Source organism: Dermacentor silvarum, chromosome 3 (genome assembly GCF_013339745.2).
Source record: "Dermacentor silvarum isolate Dsil-2018 chromosome 3, BIME_Dsil_1.4, whole genome shotgun sequence".
Lineage (NCBI taxonomy): Eukaryota > Metazoa > Arthropoda > Arachnida > Ixodida > Ixodidae > Dermacentor > Dermacentor silvarum.
This window is the reverse complement of record NC_051156.1, coordinates 68,383,522-68,399,962: the sequence shown is the minus strand read 5'-3', so window position 1 is coordinate 68,399,962 and position 16,441 is coordinate 68,383,522. Positions and strand designations below refer to the sequence as shown.

General features: G+C 47.3%; 1 protein-coding gene across 2 annotated transcripts in view; it reads right to left on the bottom strand.

The window, feature by feature from the left end:
• The window catches only part of LOC119445484 (sphingomyelin phosphodiesterase 4-like), a 102,476-nt gene that overhangs the window by 42,165 nt on the left and 43,870 nt on the right, over positions 1–16,441 (bottom strand). For both annotated transcript variants that reach the window (XM_037709766.2, XM_037709765.2), the window contains exons 8-12: positions 12,903–13,051; positions 11,814–11,904; positions 6,911–7,014; positions 3,314–3,437; positions 2,124–2,163 (exon numbers count right to left, since the gene is read on the bottom strand). In XM_037709766.2, coding sequence (XP_037565694.1) covers positions 2,124–2,163; positions 3,314–3,437; positions 6,911–7,014; positions 11,814–11,904; positions 12,903–13,051 — 508 coding nt within the window. The remainder of the gene's footprint in view (positions 1–2,123; positions 2,164–3,313; positions 3,438–6,910; positions 7,015–11,813; positions 11,905–12,902; positions 13,052–16,441) is intronic.

The window sequence follows — 16,441 nt, the reverse complement described above, 5'->3', positions numbered from 1 at the left end:
CTAATACGAATATTTTTCGTGACCCCGTGAGATTCGTATCATCGAGCTTTTACTGTAATCCGGACATTTTTTTTTGGTCCCGTGAAATTCGAATTAACTAGGTTTTACTGTAATATGTGATACAGTAAAACCCCGGTGATACGAACCCGGCTGGTACGAATTTCGGTGTGATATGAATTCGTAACATTCCCCAGCCGAAATACATTGTTCACAATACGAAAAAAATCGGCTGTTCCGAACGTGTTGCCACGTCGCTACGGATCATACGAACGCAAGAGCAACAGCGGCGGCGGCCGAGCCGGCGGGGCCACCGGCACAGACAAGCCAGTACAGCGGGATCTGGGTGGGATCCATAGTCGCGAAGCAACTGACTATGTCACGCGGCTGCGCAATCTCACTGGTCCCCACGTCGAGCGGACCGGACCACATCACAGCCTAGCCGATGCTTAGTGAGAAATTAGACGAGGACCAATGCTGCAACGACGACCGCGGCGCAGCCTCGGCGGCCAAAACGCTCCCTACACTCGACTTGCTCAGGCGTTCAGTGGCGTGCGAAAACATTCTCAAGATCACGTGCGCGCACTTATACGCCTTTCAGAAGGTGATCGTTGACGATTTGGACAAGAAGAAAACGTCCCGTTGATACGTGTTTCAAGGGACCGCGAAAAAAAAAAGAGAGAGAAAAAAAAAGCCGCAGTTTCGCCCGAAAGGTGAAGCAACGGTAACGCAGCAGCGAGCGAATTGACCTTTGCGCCGTCTCTCGCTACAACGCGAACTAAACGTCGAAGGCACAGCGCATACGAAGCTACTGGCGGTAGGCGCACTTTGTCAACATCGCAGATCATTTTGACGATAAGGTTGGTGCGGGCGCGCACTATGCGCACGTCGCAGATCGCTTTCAGGATACGGCAGTAACGGCACCCGCGCGGGTGCGTCGTATCTGCAACGTGCCGGTCGCTTGTTGTAATTTACACCGCGCACCGACAATGCTCTCAGCAGCGTGCCAAATCACGTGGCGGCACCTCCGACCGGCATTGCTCCGACACCGCCAGAGAGCAAAAGCTTAGAGAGAGCAAAAGAGCAAAAGCAGAGAGAGCAAAAGAGAGCAAAAGCCTCAATGCCGCGCGGAGAAAAAAAAAACGAAGAACCGCGGCGTCACGCCAAGGTCGCTGTTTCTGCGTGGCGCTGGAACACGCAGTGTACGTGCCGACGTCTCGGCCAACGCTGCAGCTGCAGTGCAGAGGTAAGCGGAGGCCCAGTTCGGCCAACGCTCGCTTCAACGGCAGAAACCGAAACTTCAAGGAGCTAAGCGGCGCCGGGCCGGCGGGAGCGGCGGACGCGCACGGAGACAGTCGAAGGGCTACGAGGGTGTTGAGAGGAAGGGCGTGGGGAGCCACCGAAGCGACAGAGTTGCAGAGGCCAAATCCGCTTCCCAGCCGCCCTCCTTCGCCACCTGCGACGGTCCGCGCGCGCGCCCGTCGCCTCTTCACAACCACAATCTCGCTCTCTCGCCGTGCCTGCGCCGCCCGCTCCCTGAAGTTTCGTTTTCTGCCGTCATCGCGAAGCGAGCGCGGGCAGTTCCATGGCCCTAGCTCGATATGTGCTTGCGCGCCGCGATATTTCACGAATCGCGCCATTCGTACGTCGTGCTATGGTGCACTAATATTTCAAAAATAAGTCCTTTTAATTCGAACAAATTTTTGGGCCCCTGCGAGTTCGAATTATTGAGATTCGATTATACATGGAAGTCAATGGGATTTAGGTCGGGACCGCGAAAACGCGACGTAGCAGCCGGGAAAACGCAGCAGCGAGGAAGGTATCAATGGGATTCCACTATTAGAAATCTTTTCTGGTAAAAAAAAATTATTTTTCTTGATATTGTGTATGTTTTGATGATACGAATTTCGGGTGATACGAATATTTCACGCGACCCCGCGAGATTCGTATCACCGAGGTTTTACTGTATATACTATTCGAACTATTCAATTCGAAATTATTCGACCAAATCAGTATTCGCTTCGAACCTCAAATTCACTATTTGCCCATCCCTAGAAATAAATAAATAAATAATGTGGAGGAAGAGAAAACAAAGGCCATAATGATTTCCATGGAGGTCAACTCACCTTCCGTGATCATCGTAAACAGGTTAGGCTGGAAAAAGACCTGCAAGACAAGTGCAGCAACAGTTGGCATGATGCAGAGAGACGAGAAAAATGGTAAAAGTCAATCATGGGCACTTGAAACAATGGCATCCATCTATAAAAAGAAAAGAAAGATACAGAAGTCCAGATTTTGACATAATTTTTTTTTCATAGTATACAGTTTACAAAGTCACAAATTGTAAATGAAGATGTGCTGAATCACTTGCATGAAGTAAAGAGGTCTTCTAAAACAAGGCTCTTGGTTCTGAAACTGATGAATGTCAAAGTAACAGCAATAGCTAGCATATACTGTCCTAAAAGTGGCAAAGAAATCTTCTCGCGAGGTTCTTGAAATTCACTCCCATAGTCATAGACAGCCGTAGTCGATAGATGTTACCAGTAATGTTGTAGTCCACGGAAAGCAATACAAGACTGCTTTAATATTAGCAACAGTGAACATTAAACAAGTACTGACAAAAAATTCCAACTCGAAATAACTGGTAGTTTACATTGCTGCGAGCTAATAGGTATGATCTGTAACGTATCAATAGCAAATGCCAGTTACAACAGATCTTAATTTAATTTTGAAGTTTGTGCAAGCGGTGAATAGGAAAGTGCAGCATCCAGCAATGTAGTCATCAACATAGGTTCTATTTGTAAACAATGCTACATCACAAGTTACGGCGACTGATTTCGTTGACATGCAATGTCATTGGCTCATCTCGCCGTTCGGAAGGCGTTTCAGCACGGTTTGCATAGGGTGTCCTGCACTGACGGCACACTAAGTGTACGTACATGCGCACATGAGGCGTAGACGGAAACTTCCTATCATTTATGGATTGCCAGATTACCGGTGCCGTGGCCCGCAGTAACAAAGCTGGTGGTGACATCCTGTGACAATTTCCTTAAGGGGGGATGCGCGGGTAAAATCGCAATTTTCGCCATAAAGAAAAAAAAAGTTTTCTAATTTTGTTTATTTTGGATTCCTAGACGTGGGAAGAAGCTCATCACCAAGTTCGAGATTCCGATGCAAGTTGCATTGCTGATTGATACTGAGCACGGCACCACACGCTGGCCTTCACCACATGAAAATAGCTGGAAAATTCCCCTTAGCAGCTTCGCAGTAAAAGGAGAGAGTGTAGCCAGTGGAAGCAGCAGTGACTGCATCGTACCTTGGTGACCCGATAGAGCATGTACGCACTGTGGCGGCTTGCCAACTCCATGCGGCAGAAGCGCTGCAACAGCACGCTCAGCAGCTCTGTGTAGAAGAGCAGGTGCTCCTGCACAAACGGCTGCCTGCATCACAAAGAAAAGGGAGAGAAGGTTACGACTCTTGCACTCACAAACCTACCACTAAACGATCACTCACTCACCAACCAATTCACTGATGGGGTTTAAAATTCCAAAGCGTGACAGAGGCTATTAAAATCACTGTACAGAGGGTTCGGGATTACCATATGTTTGTGCTTATAACCCGAAACAAAATTTTTTTAAATGTAACGGTTCAGTCGGGGTGCTGGTTATACGCTGATTTCGCCATAAGGTGTGGCTTCACGGCATGGCATGCGCCGCTGCGAAGTCGTACCGGTTGCACTTGGGTAGATCCCGCTTTAGCGGCTGCATACCATGAATGAGGACACATTCTCACTGCTAATTTGGCATAAAGTATGCGTCGCCATTACGGACTCCGTATGGCTGCTGTGATCTTGTTTGGACGTAAGAGCTGGTTCTCGCGTAGTGCACATTGCCATCACCTAGAGACGAACAGAGTAAAGCGTGTCCTCCTCCGTAGTACCTAGGCGTAGTCCCCAGATTTTTCTCTTGTAACTCACACACGTGCAGAAGCGGCACGCAAAGGTGGCACACCTCTTGCGTGTTCTGCACCCTTGACAAAACAGAACTACGTGATAACGATAGTGCACACGGCGCCAACGAACTAGAACTCGAATCGTGATGAGCTGCACTCAACAGCCGTCCTTTGCAGCGCAGTACAACCTGAAGATTATGAGCATCACCCAAGAGAGGAGAAAAAAGAGCCGTTGGACAAAAATACGACGTGGAAGAGTCATGCATCCACAAATGGAGACTTTTTTCTAATCTCTCCCCACTAGATGCTCATTTGTATATTGGTCACAGGGGTGCGATTATACGTCTGCTCACAGGCGGGCTCTGGTATATACAAACGATGTTGCCATGCCTGCGTTTCTTGAGACTCGCGAAAACCGACTGCCCCACGTTGGCTGTGGGACAAAAGGATTACTGCGAGTTTCTGATTCATTTGGTTTTTTTGATTGACGCACTGCCATAGAGTTTTCTTGCGTGCGCTCACATACAGTTTGATTACGCAATGGGTACGCGCACTGGTTGCTCTGCTACAAGTGAGACGAGCAGGGATTCCTCTGATTCATTATATACCGAAGTGCCAAATCGGAATACAGTAAAACCTCGATAATTCGAAGGTCGCCGGACCGCGAAAATTCTTCGAATTAAGCGGATTTTCGAATTAACCGCAATGAATAATAAAAAAAAGAAAACAAGCAAGAACTTGCCGCAAAAAGAAATCACCTTTATTTTCCATGTCCGAGAAAAATTACTCAATGTAATCACCGATGCGGGATTACTTGTCGCGCTGGTTCGCCGCTCCTAATGCCATGCTCTCCAGCTGGCTCAAAAAACGTAGCATACAAATATCACTCGCACTGCACTCAACAAAGTTGCGGACGATGTTCACGGAATCGATAACTGCCGCGAAAGCGGGCGTGGTGGTGCTTGACTCCAAAAATTTGGACTTGCTGGATATTCCGGACTTCAAAAATGCACCGTCAGGGTTCCCATTGAGTTCATGCATTTTCACACCCAATTTTTCGGATGAATTGAGACCCCAAAGTTCGATTTTGCGGACTAAATCGCTCTTTCCGAGCCGCGCTACCCGATCTTGGAGGCCGCCATGTTGGATTTTGCACTGGCTTGGATTCCAGTGGCTCGCTGTATAGCCTCCAAGATTGGAACGCGCGCTATCAATAGAGAGCTCCCGCAATCCTCCAGTCTCGGAGGCCATGCCCGCTCTTCCTTGGCTGACAGAACGCTCCAGAGTACTGCTCTTTTTCTTTTTTCTTAGTATATGCGCTCAGCACTATCGTTGTAACCATTTATTGTGGGATGTTTTTTTTTTTTATTGCGACAGCAATTATATGGACGCTTCAAGCGAAATTTCGCCGGCGTCGTCGCCGCCCTGAGGTTCCATACAAAGTCCAAGAGCGATAAAATCATCACCGCGCAGTTTGTATGGGTGTTCTGTGGCGGCGCGCCCGCCGTATGTGCGAGTGACAGTGCGCGGGGGACGCTCGCTTTCATGGAGAGCGAAGGCACGGCGGAGCGTAAACGCGACTTCCTCCCTCGTGCGAAAGGCCGTGGGGGTATGGGAGGGAGGGGGGGCGACTTCTACTCTTTTAACTGCGTACTTAGCGCCGGAGCGGTTTCTCGTGCGCACCGTATCTTGAAAGCGATCTCCAGACTGCTCTGACCATTTGTATGCACTGTGCTCTCGCCGCTCAGTCCTGTGCCATGTCTCAGTGATCGGCGCTACCTCCTGTACCTTCGCGAGAGCTAAGCGGTGCGAAGCTCGTTTCTTGGATCTCCATGGCGAACTCCGTTGGCGGAGATCGCCAACGCGGTGACGTCCGTGTCGACTGTACACGGAGACTACGTCATTGCTGCACAAATCCAAGCAAGTCGATCCCCTCCAAGCGTAGTATGAGGCAGGGCATTATTAGACATGACATGCAAGAACTTTGAGTCCTGAGGAACTAAGATTATTAGAGTTTTTTTTTTTTTTTTTAAGCCGCACTAATAACTTTTTTTTTTCAGCCGAACGAGTTTTCCGGACTATTTTTCAGTCCCCACGAGCTCGGAAAATCGGTTGGCGACTGTACGGAGCGCCCTAACCTAACCGCCGCACGTTGCTACTAGCCGGAAACTTCGAATTATCCGAATAGATCCGCGCGGGCCATTCAAATTATCCGGTAGAATTAGCATTGAGAATGACGGGACCGTTCAAATTCTTCGAATTAACCGAAATTTCGAATTAACCGAGTTCGAATTATCGAGGTTTTACTGTATATCTATTTCAGTGTATCTACTTTTTTTTTAATACTTATTACAAGTATATATGCAAGCCATTCTGTATTCATCAATAAACAACGCATGTTTACAATCCGAAAATATTTTGTTCTCACTTGATAGTCATGCTACAAAAATTGCATTAAATTTTTTTCAGAAACGTGTCAGCCTAAAGATTGTCAATCTGCAATAAAGAAATTAGACCCTGGGGAGTCGCATTTGGTGAAAAAAAAAAAATCAACCATCAAAGGGTTAACATGCCTAACATGCATCTAAAGCATTACAATTAAGACACGAAGGCAGGCTGAATGCTGGCTTGGGCTTGCAGACATTTTACCAGCGCAGCTGAAAATCCACAGGCAAGAAAGGACGAGCGACAAAGGATGACCGCTGGACTCCAAGTTGTAGTTTGGTGGTCACTTCATGCTCTTCATCCGTTCTTCTCTGTGTGGTCTTACCTCCGATGATTTGGTAAAATGTCTGCAAGCGTGCCAAAAACATGGTACGTAAGCGTCCTTTTCTTTTTCCCTTTTTTTGCTCTGTCTTAATCGAAATGCTGCCACCACAGCAGGGAATTAACCCTGCAGCAAAGCGCCACAGTCACTGAACCACAATGGTGGGTGGGCAACTCGTAAGCTATTCTTACTGACCAGTGGGCTTCAACACCCTGGCTGTGCAGCTTCTGCCCACCAAGCTTGTTGTGTGAGGAGGCGTACCTCCAGGGTTGAATGAAACTCAGCCATGTCTCCAGGGGCTGCAAACATGTAAAAAAACGAGGAATTTCGCGGAGGCACAAGAATAGCCAGAGCAGTGCAAGTATTGTTTCAAGATAGCTAAGCAATGATGAAAGCCTGCCTCCATCTCGATCAGCTTTCAGATGTAGGACATATTCGACCATAAAAGAAACCTTAAACAACATCCTGTAATAATCTAAACTGATCGCATATGAGTAGGAGTGTGCAAATAGTTATTTTTGCGACCAAATCGAATATGAATACAATAATGCCAGAAGTGAATCGAATATTGAATAGTTTTCGAATAATAATGAGCAGCAATTATCACAATTTTTATAAAACAATGTTCATATCCTAGTATTCTTAAAGTTGGCAAGTTTCTGCCATTACATAGTACGTTATGAAGCTTTGTTCATTAAAAGCATTTGCAAAAGGAGCAAACAAGTAGTTTCTTCATGTGCGCACGACTCTTCAGTAAGCACGAATGATCCCTGCATAGCCTGTAAAGCACGGCTACCGAAGCGATGTAGCCTGCTCCACTACGAAAGTTCTGATGTTTTATGTTCAAGCTATGCCCGCGTGGGCAAAAATTTACCGTAGTTCTGCTCTAATTTTATGTTTAATTGGGTGCAGTTGACGTTTTAAAATATTCAAACAGTAGTCTAGAAATATTCGCATATTCGAATAGTGAGTATTCAATTCGAAGACCGAATCGAATAGGACATTGTTCCATTCGTTATTCGACAGTTTCGAATATTCGCACACTCCTACATATGAGCCAACAAAGCACACTGGCATCATAGTAAGGGCCATGTTACGCGCTCCCAGGCTAAACCCTCATGTAATCTTATTTAATGGTGAAAGTTGCGCCAATTGCAACAGTTGTGCCACCTGATGGTTGTGCCACCTTTAGTTTACCTGTACAAGAGTGTTCCACTCACGAAATAATGAAATACAGTCCAAGCCCGTTCATCGGATCCGCATACAACATGCTTTCAGATATAACAAATAATACTTATTTAGTTTGGTCTGCCTATATTTTCACTAGAACTTCCCCTTTTAATAGACTTGACTTTAAGAAAATATTTGGCTTCAATACAAAAATTTGGGGTCCAAATTCTGTCTAGGTGAGGCATATAGAATTAAATTTGCTACAGTATCACGTGCGCGCAGCAGTGCATTTATGCAACTTTTCCCGGCCACTTAGAGAAAATACGGAAATACAGATTCTCTCCATCTAAAAACATACTAGTAGCAAGCTTTCCACAAGAGCATGCTACACAACGTCCCACTGGCTGATAGCAGTTCTTCAGAATGACCACACAATTAGCTCACCACTGCCCACCAATAGACAGTTTTAGTTTAGCGTGGTTACCGGAATAGCGGGCGTACCGGAATAGCGGGATCGAAATGCGCATGCACAGAACGCTAAACGACCCATACCGTTTACCGAGCGCACGCTATTTCTCAGAGTTAACGTTACCGTGTTAGCGTGTTTACGTAGTGTACGTAAAACATGGCGGCGGTCCCGGCCGCCCGCTTCGAACTGAATTTGGAGTTGCTGTTGCATAATTCACTTCGTTGGTAGGAAATGACTACGTAAATGGCTTTCGCTTACCTTCAGGCAGGATCAACAATATGTTTTTATGGATAATTTAGCGGAGTTTTCGAAATCGCTTCTCGTTTCGAATGCGCCTACGCCTAACCAAAGAAATTTTCTTTGAGATATGAGCGCCACCTGTCGATAAAGTCGGGAGATAGGCGCGACGACGGCATATGGCCTCTGAGATGGGAGGATTTCGGTGGCTATGGTAGACAGCTTGTACTGCTTGTCTGTTTCGTTGCAGATCGACGGACATGTGAAGTAAAAATACAACGTGCCCCTGGCTTCCATTGCGCCGCTTATCGCACTTTCCGGACGCACACACACATAGAATTAGGTCCCCTATGTATGCGAAATTCAAAGCGTAATGGAATAGCGTCCCGCACGTAAACTACGCTATCACGCTATACTAAAACTCTCTTTCTGCAAAGTTCGTTTGCGGAACGGTAACGCTATTTCCCGTAACCCCGCTATTACGCTAACGCTAAACTAAAACTGTCTAATGTTGTTGGCTCAGTGCCAAGGTCGTCGCTAAGCCCAGCTTGCTTCACTTCGAAGCTGCAGCAGATCGCGCCTAAGACAATAGCTAATGATAGCAAGATACACACATTTGTGAATATTCCACCTTCTCATCGTATCCATTCACACAAGAAAGAAAATATGCTGCCATTCGTGCTGTCTAGTCTGCAAAGCACAAGTTGTTGTCAAGCAATCTCGGAATGCAGCAGCAGCTGGATGCTGGCTCGTAGTTCTTCGTGCTAGAGGTTTTACAGCGGCCGTTGCAGGTCACAAAAGGTACAATTAAGACCTCAGCTGGCTCAAGCTGCCTATATTTTGTATGAAAAACTAATTGTAGCCAATCTTTGTGTCGGCAGCCAAGGCAACAGGCTCTGGTCAGCCTGCATGGCGGGCAGCCGGCCGAAACCACCGATACATCGCTCAGACCCCTTGTCTCGCCAACAGGAAGATCTTCTGGTGCAGGGAAACTGCCACATGTTGGTTGCCAGTGTCTAGAAAATGACAAACAGCAAGGCACTCTGCTGCTACAGTGTAATTTTGTTACTATAGTAAAACCTTGTTTGTTAACTCGGATTTCATGGGACTGAAAAATATGATTTAAACAAATGTCGAATCATTGAAGGCATCAAGAAAACAATAAACAAATTCCTTCTACATCAACACATACTACAACAACACATAATTATTTACTGAATGAATCAGCAAATCCTGTTTCTATTTTGCACGAAAGCAGTGTGGAAGGTTCAATTGTTGTCATCTCATAACTGGTTAGAGCTCGCGGCGGCGAAGGCCTCGCAACTCCGTTTGCGGCGCAGTCGTGGCGCGCGTCTTCCTCTGAGACACGCCTTTCACTACCGTATGCACATCCAGATTATTTTTCTGCCAGTGAGCTGGTTGCCAACAGATCATCCGTCTATTACGATGTAGCCAGCGCTCTTCATCCTTGACAGCTTTTCTCCGAGCCCAAACGATACTTTTTTGCCATAACCGCTATGAACGAAACCACGGCCACTAATAACGCGATCATGGGAAGTGACCTTGCGGTTCTGAAGGCACACAACCAACGCACGCACCGAGTCAAACCGAAACTATTGTTTGCAGCAACAACTGCGAATGAAACCGCAATCGCTATTAATGCAATCATGGATGGCGACTACGCAATTATGAAGCATGCGGCTGACGCGGTGTTATGCACAGTGGTGAATGCAAGAACAAGGACTTTAAAGGCAGAAATGGGCACGAAGTGTTCTGGCACTGCTGTCATTCACGTACGATTTCCAATGATGACTATAGTGATGCTCACTCTGCAACATTGTTTCGAATAGACACTAGAGCCGTTTTTGCTCTTTTCCGTAACACATTTGCAGCGCTCTGCGCTCGCCAAGCTCCGAGAGTCATCCGAATTAACCGATGTGCGGCCAAATACGTCCTAATTACGAAAGTGTGATTGCATAATAAATAATGCATACGCCTGCCAGGATCAGAGGACGAGCCCGAATGATCCACTTTTTGGAATTAATGAGGGTCGAATTAACGAGGTTTTACTGCACGAACTTTACATTAACAATTTTTCAGATTAATGTAGGTTAGGACAAGAGCCACAGGTTCACCCGAAAGGCGAAGCACCGATTGCAATAGCAAATTAGCAGACAGCTATACGAAGTGAGGATAGTAGCTTTATCGGCCATATAAACTTGGAAATATTCACTAGCTAACTAAATTAACAAGCATGGTGTCAGTGCACACAGGCAAACATGAACACATCACACTCGATGACCGCGGACACTTGCTGTCAAATGCAAAGCGAGTCAGCAGCAGTGAGCGAAGTGACCTTCGTGCTGTGTATCGCTTTGTAGGAGGACGTGACGGTGGCCCACGAGCCGTGCTGTTATTCCTACTTCAACAGAAGGGCGAAGAAGGCGAGCCGACGACCAGCGTGGCAAGCTTCCAGAACAACACTGCACGTGTCGAGCTTGTGCCTCGAGCACGTGTTACACATCTTTATTTTTCTCTTCATTTATAGCCGGCATCAAGACGCCGGCTGCGAGAGCCGACCATAGTGTCCCCACATTGGTGGGCACTACAGCTTCAACGCAAACTGAGCAACGAGAACACCGCACGCATAAACGTATGAGCTGCCTGCAGACTGCTTTTAAAATAAGGCGCGCACAACTGTGCAAAGTACGCCGTTGGCGCCGGAGTCAGACAACACCCCTCCCTCCTAAGCTGCCTCCCAACCCTGCTCGCTCGAGATTGAGCCACAATCGGCGGTTCCCCATGCGTGTAGTCACGAAATGCACAGTTGCTGTCGGAGCACAACGCCAACCCCCTCCCTCTCTCCCACGGTCTTTCGCACCGACGCACGACGGCACGTTTCCTATCAGCTTCCCTCTCTTGCGTGGGCGAGATCGAGCTGCGATTGCCGGCTCACCCTTGCCTGCTTTGACTTGCACATAGAGCATACGGCACGCACCAATGATTTTATCGCCCCTGGACTTAATATGGAACCTCACGGCGACGGGATGGCAGAAATCTGCCTGGAGTGTCCATATAATTGCTATCGCAACAAAATTTCCTGCCAGAAGTTTATTTGAATTTTGATGACCATGGTGCTCTTGTGTTCCAACATGACACCACTTGAGTACGAAAGTGCTAATAGTGGGAAGCCCTGACCAGATGTGACCTGCATGCACTCACCAGACGAAAGGAGCTGTCCAGTGGCCAGCTGGAGAGGGCATGCTTGAGGAACATGTAGAGCCGCTTACGAAAGAGCCGCGGCAACACCTTCCTGTATGCGGGATAAAAGGCAAACGAGACAAGGACGTGAAAAAACCTTTTTAATACGATCAGCATTCTTAGGATACTTCGTGCACTTTCCTGTATCTACCTGTTTGTCTATCTATCTATCTATCTATTTATCTATGTGTGTTTAACCATTTTGCTGCCAACTTGGGTCACTGGGTATGTGACACCACTATGTGCCGCTCTTCAATGACAAAAAAAAAAAAAAAATCGGACCCCATCCCACAATGACTGTCGATGGTAATGCATTTAGCATTGAATCAATATGGTGGTACAACGTATTGCCACCGTCGAAACGAGTTATGTACGAGGCATGTACTGCAGCAGGACTCCTTTTTGGACCTTGCGGTGCAGGACCTTGCAGTGCCACCGCATGGTCAGCGTGTGGCCTCCGAAATGCATCGCCCGCCGGTGCGTGCGAACGCCGAGCAACGCGTAATGTAGCAACCAGGCTCCTCTCTCGCGCTTCTTTCTGAACGCGCTGTGCCACCTAGTGGTGCTGCCAAGAAGTCCATGCGTGGCCTTCCGAGATGAGAAGTGTGGCGCGCCGGTGGCCACTAACACTGAGAGTTGTTGCCTTGCTTGCTGCATACCCAGTGGCCTAAGTGACCCAAGTTAGCGAGAGGTTCATTGAAGAGCGGCACATACCCAGCACACTTGTGGCACAGACTGCTAAAGCGTCCAGTTGCTGTCATTGAGGATCCCTAATGATGTGGGTATGATGAAGACGTTCATTGAAGAACGACACACACCTACTGGCACATACCCAAGTGACCCAAGTTGGCATCAAAGAGGTTCATCGAAGACCAGCACAGACCGAGTGGCACACAACCAGTGCTTCAAGTCGGCGTGAAAGAGGTTTGTCAAAGAGCGGCACGTATGTACACATTGACTCATACTCGGTGGCCCAAGTTGGTCCGGCGGTTGGTTTCAAACCTCGTTCTCTCGGCACAGCAGCCCGACGAACTTAAACAAAGTACTCACAGCTTGATGTCGTCCATCGGGGTCTGGATGTTGCATGGGTAAACAGAGCTGCTGCTGCTGTTCCGCCAGACAGTGTACCGGAACTGGTGCAGGTGCTTCACCATCACTCGCACTATTAGCATGTGGAACTGGCTGGGCACGCAGGAATCCTGTTACAGGGATGGCATGGCGAAAACACACACTTTATACACCCCTTCATGCCTGGCAGGCAATGCTCGACTTCTCCCACGGCTCACTGAATATTCACGAGCAAAAATAGCCCATCAAAGATGAAACTAAGATATCGGTATGTTTCATGTAATACAGTCAAACCCAGATATATCAAACCCCGGTATATCAAATTATTATCTATATAAACAGTTGTCACAACCGCTTGGAAATCTCATGCAAAAGGTACAGCACTGTACTACTCATATATTGAAATCCCATTCAGTGAACCACCACATTCTATACAGTCGCACTCCTTTACAAGAGTGCCAGTTTTAATAGTATATTGGACACAACAATGAGCAGCCGATGCACCGTGAACTTCTTTATGTATTCTATGGCAAAAACCGCTTACTACAATGCTCCCATGCCAAATAATTGGTTGTAACAAGTAAATTTGGCTACTGGGTGTGCGCGCTTCACACTCATGGCCCTTCACCAGGCCACATAGAAAATTTTGGTTATACGCTGGAAGTTGTTATGTGCCCTCTAGGGAGCGTTCTGCCGCAATAATTTTTCAAATTGGTTCATTATTAGCTGGGAGCGCGTTCAAAAATCACTGCCTCGCGGGGAAAAAAGCGAACTGCTCAGAAAACTAAAATATAGTTCTCCTCCTTCACGTTGGATAGCGCAGTGCGTCTGTCCGTGAGCGGCGTGGAAGGTCTTGAAAGAGGCATTTCAAACCATCAATAGCGGGCAAACGATGCCCAATGGGCACGGTATGGAAAGATTAAAAACACCAAGAAATCACAAAAAAGTATATTTTTTAGTGGCACCAACACCGAGTGACACTGTTTCTTGCGCAGGGACCGATAGGGACCGATTTCCGGTTTGTCACAGAGGTGGGATGAAATTAAAAATCATCGAAAAATAAAAAGGTAGATATCGATAGATATGACACGGAAGCACAGGTTTAGTACAGTAAGGAGCTAATTAGGTGTCAGAAATAATTATAAACAATTAAGGAATGTCTAACTGCCATGCACCAAAGCACACAATCGTACACTTTAGATACCCACCGCATCAGTACAGGTTCCCGTGAAACTCGCAAGATCAGAAGTGACGTCATCAGTGGCATCACACATAAACCAGGGGTACTCGCTCATTACTAATTAAAACAAAGACAAGCTAATTAGAGCTACACACCACTTGACACAGAGTGAATGCTTACCTAACACAGCGGAGGAGTGACGTCACTCCCTTCTTTCCCGCTTCTCCTGTCCCGGCGCGCACCTGCTCTGTCACTCGCTTGCGCACCGGTGCTTGTTACATGCTCTCACGTCAGCGGCGGAGAGGCGCGTAAGGCGCACTTCGTGCGCCGTCCGCTAGGGGGCTACACGTCGCGCTCTCCTTTGCTCCCTCGCCCGCTCCACTGTGCATGGCGGTTTCCTGCCAGTTCCATTCGCTCGCTCATCCGAGTTCAGTTTCCCGCCTATTCCGTTTACCATGGAAGTAGATGAAGAGGACGCCAGACCAAGTGTTCTGTACACAAGGAAAACACAAAGCTAACCCAAACAATACACCGGAGTACACCAACACAGAGGTGCAAGTGCCACTAGCAGACGCCCAAGTGAAGGATTTGGATCATTTCTCTTTCTTTTTTTTTTACAACAGTATTTATTTTTTTGAAAATGGTATTAGTCACTGCCGCATGTGCTAACCAAGTTTCCTGCATCTTAGACTGATATTTTGGCCACAAAAGCAATTTATATTGCCACTGCAAGCTAATACTGACAGAAGAAAGCACAAAAAATGGGCTCTTTCTGTTCCACGCTGCTGCTGAGCGACGTGTGCCATTGCGGCCATCTCGTTCGCGTTTGACAGGGCCACTTTTCTTCAATTTCCCACCGCATGTCCTTGGCCCAATACTGCCTTGCCGTGAAGCTTCTTGTCACTTGCGAAAATTTCGGCGATGTTGCTTCTCCATGGTGTTTCGCTGCGCGTGACGAGCAACAAAACGATCAGCCCCTTCGTTGTGAACATTCTTGGTGCGCATGGAATAGTAAGCACTGGGAATCGTCAAACAGTGCTGAACGACATTTTTGCTCCAATGAATATCTCTCACCGCAGATTTTGTAACAAAATGTGGTACGGTTATCCGAAGCGAAGCTGGCATCCGTGGCGGCGTCTGCAGCCTGAAAGTTGACGAAGGTGTGCGTGCTATGGGCGAGGACCTTGTACAACGAGTGGAAACTTTCTAATCCCAGAAATATTGTGGTGACCTATGATGACTCATGGCTGACGCGCAGCCATTCGTCGCACGTCGGCACGGTCATCAAACTGTTTACAGGATTTGTGGCTGATTACGTTGTACTAACTTTTGTGCTGGTTGTGCGCATGTACCAAAACCTGGTGACATGGATTGTGACAATTGGATAGCAACACATTTGTGCCAGAAGTATACAGATAAATGGGTGGGAGAGATGGAAGTTCAAATGGCTCTTATACTCTTCCAGAAGTCACTTCAGCAGCATAACTTCAGGTACACCACACTTCTCTCAGATGGTGACAGCTGCAAATTTCTTGTGCTCAAGATAGCCAGAGTGTATGGCTTTGTGCCCGTGGAGAAGGAGGATTGAGTGAACCGCGTCCAGAAAAGAATGGGGACTGCTTTGTATAATCTTGTTTCGAAACACAAACACTCCAACCCGAAACACAGGTGGGAAAGGCAAATTGACTGGTGACATGATCACAAAGCTGAGTTCATACTATGGATGGGCACTGAAATCAAATAAGGGGGACGTGAAGGCCATGTGCAATGCTATGCTGGCGACATACAGTGCAGTACATTTATGATGACACCACATATAACGATATATCGCTTATAACGATGAGTCAACTAAAGGAATATCAACTTATGCATTAGGGCTATGAAAAAAAAACCATATATAATGATGTGATTCACCACATATCTGATATAACGATCGAAATTTTGCTTCTGGGTGGCGTTTTTCAAGCAGAATAATCGTGAAATTTGCCTTCCTAAATTGTCCTTAACCGAGACGGGGCGAAACGTTCGCCTATGCGAGTTGGTATCTGCCGCAATCACCACGCAGCGCATCCTGCCTGCGTACCACTTGCGAAAGCCACGACGAGCATTGCAAGTTAGTGTAGTGTGCACAAGATGGCGCCAGCTGCTCCGCATCCGCGTCACCGGCGGTCGTGCGAGTGTCCATAGATGAGGAGGAAAAAAGAAGAGAAAGCGATAAGCGAGCGGCGCCTGCGCTAGCTTTACAATTTCCCTCTCGGCAAGCGCGGAAATGGGCCGCGGAAGCAGCGAGAAGTGCGCCGACCAAGCGCAAATCATCGAGACAAAGCTGCAAATTCTGCGA